This window comes from Nicotiana attenuata, unplaced genomic scaffold, assembly GCF_001879085.1.
Source record: "Nicotiana attenuata strain UT unplaced genomic scaffold, NIATTr2, whole genome shotgun sequence".
Classification (NCBI taxonomy): domain Eukaryota; kingdom Viridiplantae; phylum Streptophyta; class Magnoliopsida; order Solanales; family Solanaceae; genus Nicotiana; species Nicotiana attenuata.
The window spans coordinates 204,072-222,453 of NW_017670889.1; the positions used below are offsets into that span (position 1 = coordinate 204,072).

The window sequence follows — 18,382 nt, forward strand, 5'->3', positions numbered from 1 at the left end:
AATGCTTAAGGATGTGAATTGATGCTCTCATCAGGGGGAGTTAATACGTGTTGTACTCTTTTTTCCTTACAAGGTTTTGTCCCACAGGTTTTCCTTGCAAGATTTTTAACGAGGCAACCAAAAGACGTATTGTTAGATATGTGTACTCTTTTTCCTTCTCTAGAATTTTTTTCCCACTGGGTTTTATTTTAGTTAAGGTTTTAACGAGGCACATTATCTGTTGAATAGACATTCAAGGGGGAGTGTTATAAATAGAATTCTATTTAAGGTGAATGTCTATATTCTAGAGAGATTCTATGGTTTGTTACTTGGTGGCTAAGTCACTTTTCCCCTATAAATAGAGGGTTCTATTCCATTCTAATTCATCCCATATCAATAAGAATTCTCTCTTTCTCTCTCTCTCTCTCTCTCTCTCTCTCTCTCTCTCTCTCTACTTTTCTCTGTAATACTCGTCTTCTTCTTTTATTATTTTATAACAATTAGTATCATTTGGGCAATCACTTAAGGGCCCGTTTGGCCATAAATTTTTTTTCACTTCTTTTTGGAATTTTTTTTTACTTTTTTCGGAATCAATGTTTGGTCATGAAAATTTCAAATTTCACTTGAAGTAGAATTTCGGAAATTTGAAAAATTCTAAAAAGTTATTTTTCAAAATTTACTTCAAATCATTCACAAAAATTTAAAAATAGTCCAAATTGTATTCATGTTCAAACACAATTTTTCTTTCAAATACTACTTTCACCTTTTCCTGAAATATTACAATTTTTATGTCCAAACGCCTACTTAGTTGTGACCTGTTCAATTGAGATTTGGCCCCCACCGGCCACCTCTTAGGAATCAATCTATATTTTGTCAATCATTTTCGTCTTTGGAATCAATGTATAGTTTCAAACGGATAGAAAAGTTCTATATTTATTTCTTAATCATATAATAAATTCTAATTTGTTTGGGATTGAAACCCAATTATTGTTGTTATACTTGGACAGATCTATTAAAAATTGGACCCGGGCCCAATCACCAACGATATATAGCGACCACAAGAGAAGCCCAGCCTTCTTCTCATTCATTAATTAACGGGTCATATTACATGGGCCTATTTGGTCTTCCTACATTCTCAATCCTAATTAAGTACTAATTAAATCACAGATGCTTCAGCTCTTCTTTATTTACTGTTCCTAAGTTCACTATTCTCTCTTCTCTTCCTCAAATTTTGAGAAGAAAATTCAACAAAAAAAAAATAATTTTTTTTCTTCAGAAGAAATATAACTTTTTGATGAATTCTGATCAACAACCTACACATTACTAATGGTTGATAATCAGGAATTACCAGAAGCAGCACAATGTGACAGTATGATCAAGGGCGGCTCTATAAAATTAGTGGCCTAAAGCCAAATTTTAATAAGAGGCCTTACACTTTTTTTATTAGTATGTATACTCACATATATGCAAAAAAAATTAATCTTGCCATTTTTTTCATACTTGTTGTTTATAGTATATATTCTTAAATGGCATAAAGTCTTTAATTTAACATAGTAATATTATTATTTATATTAGAAAAAAAAAATTGGAATAAATGAGATGTTAGACATGTATTTGCAATATGTTACCTTTGATATTGTTGTAAAAAATATATTTACTAATATGAAGATTCAAGTAGTTTAATTCAAAGTTTTAAAAATATTTTTATTGTTTAAGAGTAGACACCTTTCTTTCTTTTTTACAATTTTTTTTGTACTTTTTTATTTTTCCTACAAATATTAATATTATCTAATTTGAAACAAAATTATAATCCATTATTAAAAATTTTGGGGGACCTAAATCAAGGCTTTACTAGTCTCCTACTAGAGCCACTTATCCACCCCTGACATTCTCAATCAAACTTATAGAGTCTCACTTAAGATAAGACAACAATGACAAGAGCATTAAAGGCAGTGAGTGTGTCATTTAGTTACCAAATATGAATGAAGCTGATTGAACAATACGTTTATGGTGGGGCAGTAGTCTGCAAAATAATTGTTGATTGTCAATGGGGGGCGGCTCAACAGAACTGGTGGCCTAAACTAAAATATATTAAAAAGACCCTGAAACGTCTTTTATAAAATCCATATAATATTGAGACACAAAAAAACTTACATGACTTTGATATAGTGGTGAGAGCGCAACTCATGATATATGAGTTAGGCGCGCGTCATATGGTATCGAATTCTCTCCTTAAGTGAAAATGGTGAAGGGTGAGCCATCAGTCATCATGTTTTGAACCTTGCCATATTTGCCTCGGGGATTTCTTAGTTAAAAAAGATGAGACACAAAAGAACTTGCTTTCTGGTGTGTGGATCAATCAAATGTGACAAAAAGGAATAGTTAATTTAGAGAATTTGAGTTGAAATTAGAAAGTAAAATCGTAAGAACCATGAAAAAGACTATACATAAAGAAAGAAAAATAAAATTAATGAGAAGGTAAACATATTATTTAATTTAGTGAAAAAAATTTATCCAATTAATTCACTTAATCTTACGTCTACCATATATAAAAAATTATTAAAATTCGAAATCTTTTATTAATAATTATATAAATATAAATTATGGTATATATATTATATTATAATATAACAGTGCTTCTTATTTTTGGGGCCTTAGTTATTAGGGGGCCTAAGGCAAAAGCTTCAGTTGCTTTACCCTAGAGCCGCCCTCGAGTATGATCACGGCAAAAGAAAGAGAAGTTGCAGAAATTCTGTTAAACTTACCGGAGCTTATAGCAAAATTAAGTCTTTATGGTAAAGAACAACTTCTTCCTTGGGGCTGGAAAAAACGGAGATCCGCCGTTAATTATCCTTTGACTCCATTACCGTCCCCAGAACTTCAACAATCACCACCCGCAGCTGACTTCTCTCCCTCTCCCTCTCCGTCTCCGTCTCCGTCACCGACAACGTCACCGTCATCCTCTTCACCTCCAGAACCGCAGAGATTCAAGCCAAGAGTTGCCAACACTAAGGTTAACGCCGTTAAACTCAACTTAGTTCACCATGCTAGCTTAGCTGATGCCCATGCTAATGCTCTTGTGGAATTATTTTATGTCCAACTAAAATTAGGAAAAAAGGTCTAAATTACTCTTTTACCCTACTAAATTTGTTAATTTTATTTTCTGTTACTCTTAGCAAATTGTTTCATATGTATCATTGCCTTTCACGAAATTCTAACGTGAATTAGATGAATTCCACATGTTAAAATTCTTTGAAAAAATTAAAATTCCAGATTTATCATCCGTTATACTTCATATTGGAGCTCCGTAAAGGTCAGGGGCAAATAAATTTGCTAATGAAGGATATGAATGACCTCAAAATACAACAGAAAGTAAAATTTTAAATATTATTTCTTGTAGTAAGGATTATTTTTTGATTATTTTCCCTAAAACTAATCACTTTGTATATCCAACAACTCAATAGAATAGTTTAATTTGGTGGTTGTTAAATTCCTCCATAGACATGGGGAGGTATTTTTCCTACTTTTTCGGTGTCCGAATTTGAGGTTTATTCTTAGTATCTTTTTATTTATTTACTAGATGATTAGTCTTTTTATCTGACTTAATTAGTTTGTGTTATTTTATGTAGGAGCAGTTGCTGCAGCAAATTAATGAGTTAACACAGCGGAAAAATGTTTATCAACAGGTTGCGGTTAATTTTCCTATTCTCAATTTAAGCTTTCTTTCTATATTGCTTTCAATTTTCTTAAATTTGATTCAACATCTCAATATTATACTACACCTATTTGTTAAGTATTATATTAATATATTCATATCAATATTGAAACAGGAGTTGTTCAAGGTCCAGAGTCACCTAGAGAGGCAAATAGAATTCAATACCACTTTGAAAGAGTTAACTGGAGCAACAACTTTGGCATATAGAGATTAGTAATCATCAGAGTATATTACATAATACTTAATATATATCTCTAACTTATTATCATTGTAATCCTGAGTTTGTGTTGATTTGATACATGAAACAGGTAATATAAAGCATTTGTCTTAATTAGCGATAGACTATTCTACATATATAAGTTAGTTTGGACATAGAGGTGGAGCCATTAGCCAGGATTTGAAGCCTGTGGGTTTAGAATTGTAATCCTTTTAAGTTACTGAGTTTTGTATATATTCAATAAATTTCTTAAGAAAAATACAGAATTTGAACAAAACTACTGGTTCGGCAGGACCCGTATCTCACACTCTAGCTCCGCCCTTGGACTAGTAGTCATAATTTTGATGCAGTGATCAATATTCCAAGTTCTAAAGTTATTTACGATGTATTTGATGTTGCAGTGCATGGCTGATTCAAGGAATTAATTTGTGTCAATTATCCACATTGAAATCTCTCTATCGGCCTCATGTATATATATACTAATGCCTAAAGAGCAAGCGAGTTGAATGTATTTACACGAACTAAATTAAATTCTTGGATTTATACTTTAGCTTTATCCAAAAAAGAGAAGCTTTTTTTAAGTATGTTATTGACAAAAATGATGATTTTTTAGAAAGTCATTTTTGTTCGCGAACAAATAAAGCTCAACTCCAGTTGAATAAAGAAGTTCTTCACGATCAAATATAACACGAGTTGTCAAAACAATGCTCATCAATTTACCACAATCTTATATTACTATTTTTCTTAGTGTTGTTAGCCGGTTTGGTATCGTCATACTTTATGAAATTCACATATGTAAAAGATGTACTCTATTACGTATCCTCTACAAGAATAAAATACGAACAATTTCATGTCCTTAATTATTTCATGGATAAACCACCATTTCATGCTAATAACCTTTTTGCTTGGCTGGCACTTACTCACATTAGAGTTTTTTTTGGTTTCCCACCCGGTGTCCGGTACCTACATTGGAGCCCGATTATATCCGGATTTACGTAAAAATTGCACAGGACGCCCTATTTGGTCGCCCCCATTTAACCTATACCCATTTTTTCTTAAAACTTTTAACTTGTACCCACTTCTTAAATAACTTCAGCCCCCTTTCTCCTCCTCCTTCTCCGTCACCATCACCTGCCCCTTTCTCCTCCTCCTTCTCCATCACCAACACCGGACTAGAGAGAAAAAGGTCACTATCTCAATTATTGAATAAACATTGACTTCAACGTATCAGAAACTCAAAATTCTCCTACAAACTCACTTACAATACCTCCTTCAGTAAGATCCTCCGAATCAGCTGACTCATTAAAACCAACATGGCCTAAAAAAGCAAATGAGCTTATATCAAGAAAGGGTGGCTCATCTTCAAATAACTCAAATTTAACAGCTGATTATCTCGAGGAATTCAATAAATGAAATGCAATTCAAGAAGAAAAGAGACAAAGACGACGGTGACACAGAAATGCTTCGTAACGCTTGCTCATGTGTTCAACGATGACGTCGATAATGAAAATGGTGTTGCTGCCACAAGAACAATGTACTTCAGCTCTAGAGCTGAGAGCTGAAGTTCGCCATTTACAAACAAAGCTGAAGTTCGTCAGTTACAAACAAAAACTTCAGCTCTAGAGCTGAACAGTTACAAAACAAAAACTTCAGCTCTAGAGCTGAACTTCAGGCCCGTCTACTAGAATGCTGAAGTTTTGCGTGATTGCCTTTGCTACTTCAGCCTCGTATGCTGAAGTTATGCGAAAAAGCGGGTACGCTTGCAATTTTTTTGCAAAGCAGGCACAAGTTAAAACGTGACACAAAAAGCAGGTATAGATGCAAATGCCCCCGGATTTACGCCGTATAGGGCCCCATTCGGGGGTAGCGCTCCCTGTTAGCAAACTGTATTTGTAAAATAATTCTGGAAAATATAAATTAACATAAACAGAAATGAAAAACAGAAACAGAATTTTAATCCGAGCCCACTGAATTCACAGTGTTTCCTTAAGGAATTTAATCCCCTCCTAGTACCCAAGGTTGTGGATTATTTCCTCCCAGGATAGAACGAATTACACACTGGTGTAGTGGTACTTCAAACCCCAGTGTTTCAGCGAACACAAAGTTCGGTAGCAAATCACTTATTGTTGCTTTGTTTGATGTTAAAAGTATGCAGAAGAAGGAGGAGAAACTCAGAAAATCGTATGAAAATTCTGAGCAGAATAGACTTGTATTTATAGCCAAAGTTGGGCTGAAATCTGAAGAGGTGCAACTCTTCAGAATGACTGTTTATGCAAAATGGCCATAGCATAATGCCATAACATAAATGGCTATTTACTCAACAATAAAGAGGGAAAATTGAAGGGTAGTTAATTTTCTGTTACAAAAATAAAAACAGAAAACTGGATAACTGAATTGGATTTAATATTAATATTTTGTTATTAAACCAAATATTTAATAACATTTCAATTAATATTTACTATTAACAAATAAATTTGGTCCAAAAATTAATCAATCGATAATACGAATCTGAATCCGAGCCGAGCGACGACGACGGCGACGGCGCGGGGCTTGCCTTCTTCTCTACTCTTTATGAGCTAGAAGAAGAGCAATTGCTTATATACCCATCAAAAACCTTTTCCTCTTCCCATATGGGACAATCAAGGAGGGAAACTCAAATATTACTCAATTATTTCATTTTTCCCTCCATTTCCCATTCACCCCATTTTAAGCATGAATAGCTTAAAAACCCAAAACTCCCTACCAAGGATTTTTCTATACCCAAGGCTCGAACCCGAGACCTCTGGTTAAGGGAGGAGCAACCCCATCCAATGCACCACATGCTTTGGTGGTCTCACGTTAGAGTTTTATGCTCTCTCAAAATGCATACCGGAGTTTATTGGAATCCGAACGTGAACTCTAGTATTTATTCAACTTCTGTTTTTTCCCCCTAAACTGCAACAATTTTATATGGACTTTGAATTGATATAACTCATACTTCCAGCATTTTTTCCTTGAACATTTTAGCATTTTTTTCCTGAAATCTAACATTTTTTTCTCATGGAGTTTGAATTATATAGTTCAAAGTCCAACATTTTATAAATTTAAACTGCATTAGTTCGAACTCCACCTTTTTTTCCTTCTGACTACCAGCATTGTCTTTGTTCACTCCAGTAAAAAAATTCTTAACTTCAGTATTTATTTAACCCTCTCCACCCCTCTCTCTCACACTCAGAACCTTAACTTTCCTCCATTAATTGTGTAAGAAATACCAATTAATTATCCTTGTAGCGGAAAGAAGAAGCTCTAATTTGGAGATATTTTTGCAGAACTATTTAAAAATGGCTAAATGTAAAATTAATTTTGGATATGTGGCTTATTTCAACTAGCAGTAAAATGGCTATTTGTGAATATCGTCCGAATGATTTGTGGCTCGAATTAGTTATGGTCTATGTGGCATACTGGCATCCAAAAAGGGATACATGAGTACATTTGTAAAATGTAACAGAAATTCTGCCAAAAGTATAAAAGAGATAAGAAAAGAAAAGTTTAAAATTAAATTAATTTAAAAAGTATAACGTGTTTAATGACAAAACCTTTAAAGATTGAACTCATAGAATTTAAATTTTAGAGTCGCCACTATATATCATCCTAGTGTGTGAACATAAGCAATATTATTGATATAGTCAACTCAATTAAAATCAAAGCAAAAGCTCCATTCAGTTGGAATAGCAACCAAAAACAAAGACTCTTTATCCCTTGTTGGACTATTTGCATGACATTGTGGTATCCATTACTAGTATATATCATTTATATGAAAAAGCCCTTTAAACCCTATTGAACCATGCCATTTAAAAGAGGGGTATTATCACTTTTAGCCCCTGTCAGAAACTATTTATATTTGGTAGCCAAAAAAGTGTATAAAATTTGTATAATTTTTGTATATAACATGCAGAATGTGTATGTATATAAAAAATATACAAATTTTATATATTTTTTCGGTTATTATTTTTACAGCGCCTATACAATATCATATTTCCTTTAAAAGAGGGAAAAAACATGCCCTTTAAAACTCCATATTTCCCCAAGTGATCAAGAGTAGAATCCTCCGTTTTGACTTTTGACTAAAATAAGGGAAAGGAGAATGTGAACTCCATATGCTTATAAATATAAAGTGTCTTTCTCTTCTAGTCTCAATTTCTTCTAATTCTAGCTCTAGCTTTTGATCCAGAAATATGCCATATAACATACTAACAATTTCCTTGTTCAATATGATATGCTACAATTCCTATTTCTTTCCAGCAAAAGGAATTACCATTTCAATCCATTCAATCTTTTCCTTACTAACTTCATTGCTTCTCAACTTTCTCCTATGGAAGTACCAAAACTAGGATTATACACAATTTGAAACACACCCCAAATCAATATATTGTGCCATAACTAGCTTTGTTGCTTATTTCATATTACATGACATAGAATCAAGGTTGTTTTCTCCGCAACGTCGTCGTCTTAGAAGCAATGTCTATTGCATGGGTCAAAATCTGATCAAGGGAACCTCGCCGAAATTAAGAAATCAATTAGGCCGAGGTTGTGCTTAAGAAGCAACACTGGTGAGCCGAGCATCCAATGCCGAGGTCGAGCACTCAGATCGGCCAAAACGGCTAGTTACAATAAGATATTTTAAAGGAATATTCAGAGGAATATTCTCTGTATTTGTACTTTCTGTAGGTAAGGGGTATGTCCCATATAAGTAGGAATAGAAAGAGAAAGAACGGGCATCTAATATTGGATCTTGATAAGCTCTCTCTAGAAAGGTTGACTCTCAAGTAACTACAAACATTATCTTTACCTAAGATTCGATTTGTTGTTCTGTCCAAGCTTTCCCACATCAGATTCCATAAAGTATTTGATATTCTTACGTTTGGTTATCTTACATCATTGTCAGAGAGAGAATCATCCACCTCGTTATACATTTGGGGAATTATTCTCTCTATTTACATTTATTGTCATTTATCATATTTATTGCTTGTCCTTATCCCCTCATTCATTCACAACAATATCAAACGAGGTTCATGACTCATTTTCGCCATACCCGCCACCAACTCGATCTTCCCGTGTAGTAAGATCCAGGGTCGGATCTATAGTTTTTAATATGATCTAAATTTCAATTCTATTTTAGCTTACGCTGTTTATACATACGTGAAAAATCATAAATATTGGAATTGTGAGCGCATGATATATTTCAAAGAACTAAGGTTGAATCCAGTAAATCTAAATTATGAATCACCTTGTTCCCAAGCGATAATTATCTACGTTCCAAATAATTTTAAAGAAAGAAAAAAAATGATTCCTCGAGAATAAGATTTTACAGGTAAAATTAAATTAAAGTCGAATCCCACAGAGAACTAAGGCTTAGCTACAGTTGTTGACTAGCACTAAAAAGATAAGCTCGAACAATTCCTAATTTATAAATATTAAGATTCTTATATCTAATTAACTAAATAATTAAAGCAGTAGATTAACAACTAAAGATACTAAGGGTTGGAGAAAAGATTAAGGAGGTCTAGAGTTATGATTTCCCCAATTGTCGGAATCCTTCCCGCTACATCTTCTATAATTTTGCCTAAGTATTCTCTACCGATCATGAGCGCTCTGAGTGTCGTAATTCTCTCACGCGTAACTACCACAATTTACTAGACATTCTCCCGAATTACGCTAGTTGGCATTAAGTACGGCTCACTCGGATCGCACCAAGGTTTCGTTATCCCTAATCCCACCTTTAAACCCCCCGTACTGATCCCTCATATATGTTAGTAGTGATGTTGTTCAACAACTACCTAAAGATGCACTCTCTCCCGAGTAATACACACTAAATAGGCACAGTCGATTGAGAGCTCTTCAACCAACCACAATAATAACATAGTTGAACAAATAGAGAAAATACTACGGCAAAACTATAATAACGTAACAGGAAAAATCATCCTCTAAGAGGTTCCATCAAAACCCTTGATAACAAATTAGCTATTCATAATAGTATGCATAAAAACAATACTAGAATTCATAACCAATAATGGAAATAGGAAGAAGGAAGTGAAAAACTCGTAGAAGAATTCTTCGCATTGCTCCTAGTGTGTTCTTGCCTCCTTAGGTCGAATCCCCGCTCTCGTGTCGGTCTCTCTCTGTCCAATCTCTGTCTCATCTCCAAAAGTGGCATTTTTAGGTCTATTTATATGTGTAGGAAAAGACCTAAACGTTAGGCCAAGTCCTAGTCAAACCAGGAGACAAAATAAGCCTTCAAAGCTCAGAATGGATCTCGCCCCAGGCCTGGCGTCGCCAGGCATAAGCCTGGTGGAGATGGCCTTTGCCTGGCCTCCCCAGGTCTAACGCCTGGTTAGCTGGCCTTTGCCTAGCCTCGCCAGGTCTAACGCCTAGTTAAGTTGGCCTTTGCCTGGCCTCGCCAGGTATAAAGCCTGCTTAAGGTCTAACGTCACCAGCTTTCTCCTTTTCACTGTTCTCGAGCACGCTTTCAATGTTTAAGTATCCCTTTTTCTCTACTTTCATCTTCAATTCACCTACACATAAAATAGACTCCATTAAGCGCGTGTAATTTATCATTAAAGCATATAAAATGCAAAGCAAATAATGTACAAAACTATGGAATTATAGCCACACATCAATACCCCACACTTAAACATTGCTCGTCCTCGAGCAATCAAACTACACTTATAGACACAACCTTGAGCACTTTGTTTTTATACAACTGAGGCACACCACACCAATGACCATGGTTTATAGCAAAAATTAAACTCTAGCATATGCAATCACATACACTTCCCTTTTCTTATTCCATACTTCACGAATATTCACAACAAAGACAACATGCTTCTAACAATCCTAGCCTCAAAAACCAACTCAATGTCACAATGCACTCATGACTTGAACACCCAACATCTTAGGGAGAAGTCTAATAACGTTACCTATCCCTCGTGGAACCATGTGCCCTCTCCACAAGAATAAGAGAGTAAGGTCAATCCACATATTCAAATCAAATGCTCAAATATATTTTAAGGACTCATATATATCAAATAATATCGCTCACTTTCACAAAAGAAGTCAGATGCATGCAATTGATACCATAGGTTTGCCCATAATATAAATCTCTACTAATGTAAGCTCACTCGATCTAAAATCAATTAGGACTTTTTCAAGATTGTAATGTGGGCTAAGGTTCGGGTAGGATATATTTAGGAATAGTGGTTCACCCTCCTAAGCACTTTGCACATCACTTAATAATCATTATGCGCAAATTCCTCAATCCCCTTCAATTTCACAAACAAAATCATCCCTAACAACGTAGCCTTCTTCTTTAAGCACTACTTTAATTCATATCCACTAGCAGGACAAGACAACAATTTATTATTCTCTATTTCTCTTTCTTTCTTTTTTTTCTTCACATTTTTCTCTTTTTTTTTCTTTGCAGTTTCGCTAGTGATGTATTACTTTACAGAACAAGTGCACCTTTCTTCCTTTCATTAGTTCCACTCAAAAGCCACCCCACACTTAGTCCCTTCTTATTTCTTTTAGCGCTCATTTCACAGTTACGTGCTTTAACAGGTAAAAGGATCAATAATATCAATTAAGAACAAAAATGGTATAGGCTTATAATGTGGGTGTCGAATGAAAGTCTATAGGCTCAAAAGGGTTAGCTAGGGACAAATTTTATTTGTGATAGCGATAACGCTCGAAAAGACATCAAAGAAAGCCTAAAATCATTTTTCACACCGAGCTTCACCTAAAATTTCGCTTCAAGTCTCATACCGGGCAAGTTCTAGACAAAAGTACAATACATGAACTACACAAAATCTCACCACGCGTGGCACATGATTCACTAAGGACGGTCTTATTCCGATTCTCAAACTAATGCAAGTATTCACAGAGCCACAAGATATTAAGCATTAAACACAAGGTGAACATAAGTCAAGAAAATGAGACGCAGGCGTCACAAAACATGCTATCCAAATAACCAAGGCATCACAAGCAATTTTAGCTCATAGGGAAGATACTACACATGCCAAAGTCTAAATATGCTACTATCAAACAAGTCAAGGGCGTCTAGGTATATCTTCTTTCTTTCTCTATTTATTTCCTAATTCTAATCCACTCTAAAAATAACAAAGAAAAAAATAAAAGGAAAAACTACTACCCGGTGCAAGCAAAACCCTTGGAAAAGAACCGCGGCACAAAGAAAAACCAAGCGGGAATTACTACACTACCTACCAAGAAAATCCTTTTTTTTTAGATTTAAATCCCTCAAGAAAATTATATGATAGATCCATCGTTGGGGAAAGTCCAATCATTTTTTAAAAAAAAATTATTCAACTAAACTAACACAACTAAAGTAGCATAGAAAGTCACCCAGACAATCTTCTCACCCCACACTTAAAATTGTGCATTATCCCCAATGCACACCATACTAATAAGAGGGTAAGAGACTCCCTGGTAGGCCAAAGGCCGAAGCACTAGCAGCTCATGGGGTACTCAGACTTCTCTCAGGCTTGGTCCTTCGTGTGGGTACCTCACACTTAGTTCCAACCATCTGGTTTGCTGTTGCATCCTTCCAATAGCTTTGCTTTCCATGCTCCTAGAAAATCAAAAATTGACACTACAAAAATAATACAATTAAAAAAATAATAAAAGAAAGCAGTAAAGCTGGGTTGCCTCCCAATAAGCGCTTGATTTTACGTCGCGGCACGACGCGAATCACTTTCTGCCTCCACTTTGAACTTATGAATTTGACCCAAGTTTTGATTCTGCTGTGGATAAGATTAGGAATGATGATATTCGGGAGAAGGTGTGCGTGGCTCCTATTGATGACAAGATGCAGGAAGCGAGGCTCAAATGGTTCGGGCATGTTCAGAGGAGAAGCCCAGATGCTCTGGTAAGGAGGTGCAAACGGCTGGTTGTGGAGGGCATGAGAAGAGGTAGAGGGCGGCCTAAGAAGTATTGGGGGGAGGTAATTGATAACGCCAAACTATGCCTTATAAAAAGACACACACGGACGTTGAAAATATAGTCTGGGTATTTCTGCCCAGAGTCGAACCATAGAGAATTAACCTATCAATTACTCTTGTCAGATTTACTAGATTCACACAGTCAATTTTCCCAAACTTTGTACTTCACAATTGATGATATGTCTAACAACTAAACTGAAAGTAAATAAAGCTGGAAGTTAACTAAACTTGCTGTATATAATTGGAATAAGATCTAAGGTAATGCTTTCCCCCGTTGTTGATTTCCTTGGTTGAATATGTATTATAACTCAGACTTAGTTGTCTCTATCAATCATGAACGCTCTAGCTATCATAAATCTTTCTCAAGCAATTATGATAATTTACTAGACGCACTTTCTCAAGTTACGTTAGCTAGATTCACAAAACAGTTCACTTAGATTGCATCCGAGGTATCGTTATCTCTAATCCTACCTCTAAACCCTCGGTTATGACTCTCGTGTATACTCCGGGAGTGATGTTGTTCATACAATCACCTAAATATGCACTCTCTCTCAAGCAGAAATACTAAATAGGGACGGATAATTGAGGGCCCTTTCAACTAACCACAATCAAAACATAGATGAACAAATAGAGATTAACAAGCAATTCCAAATATATTAGTATAACAACCAAGTCATCCCCAACGGGTTTCACCAAAACCTTAGGTTAAAGTATCTAGCTACTCATGACAGTGGAAGATAAAACCAATAGATTATTCATAATGGAAGAATTGCAATAAAAATAGAAGAGAATAGAAAACTATGATGTTTTGGGTGATCTCTCACACTTGTTCTTCTTCCAAAAGTAATCTCCAAAAACCAAGCCTCTCTATTGTGGGCGATTTTCTACATCTTATAAGGGTTTTACACCAAGTTTGCCCGAATTGACACTTTGGTCCCTGAACTTTCCGCGTCCTGCCGCGGTCCTACCGCGGTTACGCCATGACCACGGCCAGAATGTCCTTCAGAATCTGCAGCAGTGTTTTACCGCGGTCCTACCGCGGTTACGCCCGGACAGCGGTAGACCAGCTTCAGTTCTGGCTTTGTCCCTTCGCTTGGTGCACTTTGTGGATATTGTATGATTGGACTCCTTTTATCCGCAATTGATCCCAAAATTACTCCACAAACTTCTTTTATTGGATATAGCCTGCAAAGCATGAAAAGCACTAATCAGAGCATTTAGATATCACTTTTTACCGTAAAAGCTATATAAAAATGTGGTTCTTTAGGGCCTAATTATAGTCTGATTTACCTATTATCAACACCCTACACTTAAATCTTTGCTCGTCCTCGAGCAAGTTGAACCACACTTCTAGGCCTAATCGTTGGATGCATTACCCTGTTCATGTCACACCCGCCATTATGAAAGAACAACCTAAGCAGTGCAACAGCCACACCTCAGGTGAAGACTCGAATGCCATGCCACACTCGTGCTTACTCTATGTACTCTAAATATAGGTGAAGACTTGCTTTTTCTTCCTGAGTTAAATGCCCTCACATCACATTTTTTAGAGAAGTTCCACACACATAAGATCAAACAACAAGGAAATGTAGATAGAACGAATTCACTCACTCTCAGCAAAGAACATTCACATACCACACAGATACACCATAAGCTTGCCCTTAGTGTAATACTCTACTAATCGAGTTGTTCAGTCTAAGATCAATAGGGCTTCATTTGGTTGTAATGTAGGCTACGGGAAGGGTAGGATACATTTAGATATAAGAGTGACTACACCTCCCTAAGCACTTTAATACATACATTTTAACATTTAAACCTCATACTTATGTCAAACCAAAATTCCACCTTCACATCAATGTAAATTACCCCATTCTTCTTTAAGCACACTTACGTCAAGAGCCACCACTTATCAAGAATTTTTTTTTTTCTTTTCACAATAATCCAACTATATATAAAAAAAAATTCAATTCAAGTGGCTCTTCCTTTTTCAAAACAGTGCACCTTTCTCCTTATTCAATTAGTTCCACTCAAAAGCCAAACCAACCACCCCACACTTTAACTTTTACCAAGTTCATAACAATTCAAGTGCTCATGAGAGGTGAAAAGGTTCAAATAGATGATTAATTCCACAAATGGGTAAGGCTTGTAATGTGGTTGCCAAAGAAAAAGGATTATAGGCTCAAAGAGGTTAACTATGGTAATATGTACAGGTGGATTCATAATTATATAGGCTACACAAAGAAATGCCTAAATCATCTCTAAGACCAAACAACTTCTATTTCGCTTTGCACATACACAGGGCAAGTTCTAGGTATCGCATGCAAGCATAGAATACATGTATTACCTCACACACACTTGGCATGTAACTCATTCCGAATTAGTTTGTCAACACACTCACGTGAGCGTTCAAGTAAGACAAGGTGTGCAAAATTAAGGCACAAGATTAAGAGTCTACACGTGAGCCTAGACGTCGCACCCTCAAGTTCATTTTAAGTATTGGCAGCTATGTACACCACGGGATGCATTCTTGCCCTCACCTATCTTAGCCCAAGAGAGTCCTGAGGGCCCTAAAAAAATAGTAAAGAAAAATCTATCTAACCCGGTTCAAGAAAAAGCCCTTGGAAAAGAACCGTGGTCGAAAGAAAAATCAAGGGGGAATTACTACACTACCTAAAAAGAAAATAAAATAAAAAAATCTTTTTGGCTTTTTTTTCCCCTCAAGAATACTGTCTAAGTGGTCCGTCATCAGGAAGAGTCTCCTACCTTTTCTAGATTTTTTTGTTTTTTTTTTTTTATTTTTTTTATATATCCGACCTTAGCCCTCAAGAAACCCGTCGACAAGTGTCTGTCGTTGGGCCAAGTCGGTGACGTCTAAGATAAGTACAAACAAAAACAGAGGCACAAAACTACAACATACTTAATGCATATATACACTAACAATACACAACACTAAATCAAGTCTCCCACCCCACACAAAAAGAATATGGCATGTCCCCGTGTCATAAAACAAATAAAGTGCAGAAGGGTAAGAAAACTTCCCTGGTTATCACTCGGAGTCGGAGACGGTGTTGGGGTCCAATTTACAAGCCCTCCCTATAGCGCGGAACCAAGCCATCATCCGGCTCTAAGACCTGGCCTGCCATCTAGACATGGCATCCAAACGTACATGCAGGCCATCTACCAAGGTGCGAAGTTCGGCCACCTCTTCCTCCAAAGAAGGCAACCTGGGTCGGCTGGAGTGTGATCTAGAGAGTCCCTCCCCAGTTTGGGGTGCCGAGAGGATCCGGCTGCTATCACACCTCCTTTTTCCTACACCCGCAAGGGCATAAAGGAGTTTTTCCAATTAAAGGACAATCGGAACAGGATTTATTATTAATATTCAGAGTCGCCACTTGGGAGATTAATGGTGTCCCAAGTCACCGGTTGAATCCCGAACCGAGGAAAATATGACTCTATTAACAGTCCGCGAACAAGAAATCCGAGTAAGAAATTCTGTTAACCCGGGAGAAGGTGTTAGCCATTCCCGGGTTCCGTGGTTCTAGCACGGTCGCTTAACTGTCATATTTGGATTTATCTGATTTCAAAACATGTTTGTGCTTTTTGACCATAAACCGCTTTTATTATCATTTTTAACGAGAATTGCAACGTCGTGAAAACGTGTCTAGAACCACGTCACATCAATGCACCCGTGGTTGTTGACACATTTCGACTTCGTTGAGATTTGGATTTGGGTCACATAAATGTGCACCCAGGTTTAGGAAGGTAGTGTTATTAAAATTCGCGCCTAAAGAGACTAACGCGTTATTATCTTTGGGGAGGGCCGTGAAATTCGCTAAACGGCCCATCCTGTATTCTAAGTATTTAATATAAATATTTATTGAGGGCCCCGCAATTTATGTGTTTTGTTTAGCGAGGCTCATCTCATTTTATTATTTAAAAGGCAAACCTAAGGCAACTACGATTTTTCACTTTGCGAGGGCCATGAAAAATTCAACTAATGGCACACCTCGATTTCTAAAGGATTTTATTATTCAAAGTCGTTATAGTCGGGTTACATGAAATGCACCCCCGAATTTTATTAACTACAACTCACGACTATGTCACGAGAGCTACCCGTAGCCTCATATTAAAGAAACAAATGCTAGATCTTCGCCATCAGAGACACCAAATTGTAAAGTGTAAAGCTAAGCAAGTAAAAATATGACTAACACAATTTAGTTCATTGTCAAAATGCAGGTACTTTACAAAACAGACCACCAAACATGAAAGAACAAAAATTAAACTTTTGGATCAGAGACGTGTAACCCAGAAACACGTCAAAGCAAAACAGTAGTACTAATTTGAAATGTCAAACTATCTGATTTCATATTTATAAATTTGCACAACTTCTACGGAAAATACTCTTCATCGAATACATGGACAGTGACCATTTATCATACATGAGTATTCTAGAATCTATTTATTTAATACTAATAAAACCAATTAGTCTCACAAGAGGTATTATAACTAGTCTAATCTCAAATAAGAAGGATTATATGCCCACCGCGACCTCTATATCTATACGAAGGTTTTTATAGCCTGATTGGATTCAAGCAATAAAGACGCAACATATGCCATACAAATAACACAAACAAAGTACAAAAACCAGTAACATAGACGCTAATTTGCAAGGTATTACAGAATGAACACAAGCAGTTGAAATTTATAGGTATATCTCAATTAGTACAAGTGGAAAAGCTTACTGTTTACGGCCAGGAACAGTTACAAATTGTGAGATGGTATTGAATAGAACCTGATATGTCAAACAAACTCGGCCACGAACAGGGAACGAGAACCAAATCGGAACCACGAACAACGACTAACCAACAATGACAAATTCAGACGGCAACAGGGCTCAAATAACGTTGAACAGTCTATAACGAGCAACGACTCGCGCGGAACCAACGGAAACAGTTGTCGAAACTCAGTTATCGAAGCTCGACCAGAAAACTCGAGATAGACAGAACTTGACTGGGTGAACACAGTGTAGAGGCGGGCTGACTAGGTTGGTCTTCCTGGCTGCGTTACTGTGTTTATTGATCTGGTTGGAGAAGAAGGTGGAGAAGGGTCAGCTATGGGTGTTTTCCGGCGTGGGGAGGGTCGTTTGCCTGGTGAGACAGTGGCGTTAGGGTGGGAACGGAGGCGAGGTCTGATAGTGGCGGGCTGGGATCGTCTGGTTCTTCTAGTGTTGAAGAAGATGAAGAACCGAGGGCTTCCGATGGGTGAAGGGTGGTCGGCGGCTTCGGGGGTGGTCTGCTGAAGAGTTATTTTTGTGTGTTTTTTCCGTTTTTTTTTCTTTTGTGTAGAAAAAAATGGTTTTATAGAGTGTGTGGGGTAGGGTGTTATGTGGGGGAGTAGTTTTGGGGAAAGGTTTTATGTGGGAAAAAATTTTGGGGGGAAGTATTTTTGTGGGGAAATAATTTTGGGGAAAGGTATTATATG

The 18,382-nt window shown here is 36.5% G+C and overlaps 1 protein-coding gene across 1 annotated transcript; it reads left to right on the forward strand.

Moving 5' to 3' along the window:
- Positions 1-2,660: 2,660 nt before the first annotated feature.
- LOC109244238 (probable basic-leucine zipper transcription factor R) lies at positions 2,661-4,127 on the forward strand. Its single transcript, XM_019411294.1, has 3 exons — positions 2,661-2,992; positions 3,609-3,665; positions 3,810-4,127. The coding sequence occupies exons 1-3, from the start codon at positions 2,696-2,698 to the stop codon at positions 3,906-3,908; spliced, it is 453 nt and encodes a 150-aa protein (XP_019266839.1). The 5' UTR covers positions 2,661-2,695; the 3' UTR covers positions 3,909-4,127.
- The last annotated feature ends 14,255 nt before the right edge of the window (positions 4,128-18,382 follow it).

Bases quoted from the DNA above. Each gene is read 5' to 3' on its own strand.
- LOC109244238 (XM_019411294.1), top strand. From the start codon at position 2,696: ATGATCACGGCAAAAGAAAGAGAAGTTGCAGAAATTCTGTTAAACTTA. The intron at 2,993-3,608 runs GTTAACGCCGTT...TATTTTATGTAG, and splicing joins CAAGAGTTGCCAACACTAAG to GAGCAGTTGCTGCAGCAAAT. The intron at 3,666-3,809 runs GTTGCGGTTAAT...ATATTGAAACAG, and splicing joins GGAAAAATGTTTATCAACAG to GAGTTGTTCAAGGTCCAGAG.